The sequence below is a fragment of the Delphinapterus leucas genome, chromosome X (genome assembly GCF_059928025.1).
Source record: "Delphinapterus leucas isolate spDelLeu-1000000601 "Yukka" chromosome X, BTC_Dleu_Yukka2, whole genome shotgun sequence".
In the NCBI taxonomy this organism is placed as follows: Eukaryota; Metazoa; Chordata; class Mammalia; order Artiodactyla; family Monodontidae; genus Delphinapterus; species Delphinapterus leucas.
Window position 1 is genome coordinate 19,987,319 of NC_143150.1, and position 2,946 is coordinate 19,990,264.

Genomic DNA, 2,946 nt, shown 5'->3' on the forward strand with positions numbered 1-2,946 from the left:
GTAAGTTTGTAGAGTCCCTCCCATGTCTAAGATTTGTGTCCTTGACTTTATATTCAGGTTAAACTTTAGCTGAGGACAGGTTCGGTGCTGGGAAGAAGTATGTAGAAGGAGGAAGAAAATTAGGATTCACTGAGTACCTGCTTTCTTCCCATGCCTTGCTAGATATTTTACATACACCTACCATCATCTTTAGTCCTTACAACCAGTCTTACAAGATTGGTATTTTATCCCTGTTTACAAAGAAGACTCGGAGAGGTTAAGACACTCCCCCAAGGTCACAGAGAAAATAAGTGGCAAAATTTGAGATTAAGAACCATTCTTCTGACTTCAAATTCCATTCTCATACCTTTAAACCTTGTATACAATAGGCTGGAGGGTAGCAAGAAATAAGTGAGCCAGGATCAAGTATTTGTCACAGTTGACACACACAACTGTGTGTGTCATGCGCTAGGTAGCCAGGACCAGATCCTACAGGTCTCTGTTTAAGGACTTGAGCTGTACACGTCTCCCTATTGTCATGCATATCCCTCCCGCAGACCTGCAGTGGCCCAATGGGAGCAGGCGATGCCAGTGAGTTGAGCGAATTCTTCCTTGTGGGCTTCACCAATGAGCTTCAGCTTCAGCCCATCCTCCTTGCCCTCTTCTTCCTCATCTATGCAGTCACAGTAGTTGGAAACCTGGGCCTCCTTGTTCTCATTGTGGTGAGCTCCCGACTCCACACTCCCATGTATTTCTTCTTCAGCAACCTGTCCTTTATTGATTTATGTTATTCTTCTATTACCGTCCCCAAAATGTTGATGGGGTTTTTCTCTGGTTGCCAAACCATCTCCTTCTCTGGTTGTGTGGTCCAGACAAGCTGCTTTGTGATCTTTGCTGTCACTGAGTTCTTCCTCTTGGCCTCCATGGCCTATGACCACTATGTGGCCATCTGCAGCCCTCTGCTCTACCATATCATCATATTTCCAAGGTTCTATTTGCAGCTAGTGGCTGCCAGCTATGCAGTGGGCCTAATGAACACAGTGCTTCTCACTAGCACAACCTTTCATCTGGCCTTCTGTAAGTCCCATGTCATCACTCATTACTTCTGTGATATTCCTCCCCTTTTAAAACTCTCCTGCTCTGGCACACAGGTCCTTCAGCTTCTCCTGTTTGTCTGTGGTGGTTTTAATGTGTCTGTGTCCCTTACAGTAGTCCTGGTCTCCTACACATGGGTCTTCATGGCTATCATCAGAATCCCCTCAGCCCAGGGCAAACACAAGACATTCTCCACTTGTGCATCCCACCTGACTGATGTCAGTTTGTACTATGGAACCACGGTATTCATTTACTTGTGCCCAACCTCTGAGTACTTACTAGGCAGGGAAAGGCTGTTCTCTGTATTTTACACAGTGGTCATCCCCATGCTCAACCCCATGATCTACAGTCTGAGGAACAAAGATGTGAAGGAAACATTTGGGAATGTTCTCAGGAAGACCTCACAATTCTTCCCCCTCCCCATACCCAGATTTCCATGATGTTCAATGCAATAAAGGAAGGACAGAGAAGGGAAGAAGAGGTAGGTGATGTGGTTTTGGCCACCAACCATGTCTCAAGCATTATTCTAGGCATTTAAAATAGGTTAGACCTTGAATCCTCTCCACAACTCTGGAAGTCAAATATTATTATTTTAATTTTACAGATGAAGAAACTGAGGCCCTGAGTGATTTGGAGATTTGTCCAAGGTCATATAGCTTGAATGCAGTGGAAACTAGATTTCAATTCAGGACTGCCTGACTCTGAAACTCCCTTTCTACTACATTACACTGTTTCTGCATAAGGCAAGATGCTGCCCTCTCTATTAACCTTCAGGGCCCAAGGTTTCCGAATTTTTTCACTTTCTGGTAAATCTGATCTCTCAAATTTATATTAGCTTCTGTCCCCTAAGACCCACTCTCTTTCCCATAGCCAATTATTTATCTGTGGCTTTGTATGATGCCTCATCTTGTCATTAAATTAATGAACACGTTGTTTACAGAGCCCTATACCAGATGCAGGGGTGGAGAGGGATGACAAGGAAGAAATCTATGGTCACTAACTTTTGGCATCTTTCAATTAATTTATGGAAGACAGAAGATCCCACCCAAAAGGCAACTGAACTATGACTTTTCATTTAAATTGACATTTATTGAGTCCTTTCTATGTGATAAATGCCAAATCACTTACCTCATAATCCTCCTAAGAACTCTGTGATATAGGTACTATTGTTGCTCCCATTTTACAGATGAGAATACTATAGCTAAAAAGCATTAAGTAACTCACTCAAGGTAACACAGCTAATTAATGGTTAATACAGGAGTTGAATCTGGGTCTCTTTGTCCAAAGAGCTTATTTCCTTTCCATTCTGTTATATCACTTCCTGGATTACTGGGGTGCCTATCAATAAGCACCAAGGGATATAAGCTGTGAGGCTGGGACTCAAGGCAAAGGAAGCAGAATGGATTGGGTTCATAAGAGAGCCTCTAGGAAGAGGTGGGTGGTTTGAATAAAATCTATGAAGAGTGAGGAGTGGTAAGAATGGATGAGTAGTGAAAGGAATGAGGGGATCTTGGAATCAAAGGCTGAGATAATAGGATCTAGATGCATAAAAGGCTGGTTTGGCTGGAACAGGGTAGAAGGCAAATTTAGAAGCAAAGGTTATTGACAAAATGGGGTGATGTTTGGGTAGGGCTGATATACCTTCTTTGTAGGTCTTGCTAACATCTAAACAATTCCTTACTACCATACGTGAGGAAGTTCTAAATAGAGCTCTGATTTCCCTAAATTGACCCAAGATGGCTTTGAGTGGGTGAATACTTACAGTTGTGGTAAGAATCATATTTTATTGAGGCCAAGACCTCCATAAAACTTTACTCTAGCTTTACTCTGTTCTCTGTCTACAGTCCACACTACTCAGATTGGCCAGACAAC

General features: G+C 42.8%; 1 protein-coding gene across 1 annotated transcript; it reads left to right on the forward strand.

The window, feature by feature from the left end:
* Window positions 1-408: 408 nt before the first annotated feature.
* On the forward strand, window positions 409-1,514 carry LOC111169615 (olfactory receptor 5T17-like). Its single transcript, XM_022563928.2, has one exon. It carries the CDS (start codon window positions 552-554, stop codon window positions 1,512-1,514), a length of 963 nt encoding a protein of 320 aa, XP_022419636.1. The 5' UTR covers window positions 409-551.
* The last annotated feature ends 1,432 nt before the right edge of the window (window positions 1,515-2,946 follow it).

Coding starts and splice junctions, on each gene's coding strand:
- LOC111169615 (XM_022563928.2), top strand. CDS start 552: ATGGGAGCAGGCGATGCCAGTGAGTTGAGCGAATTCTTCCTTGTGGGC.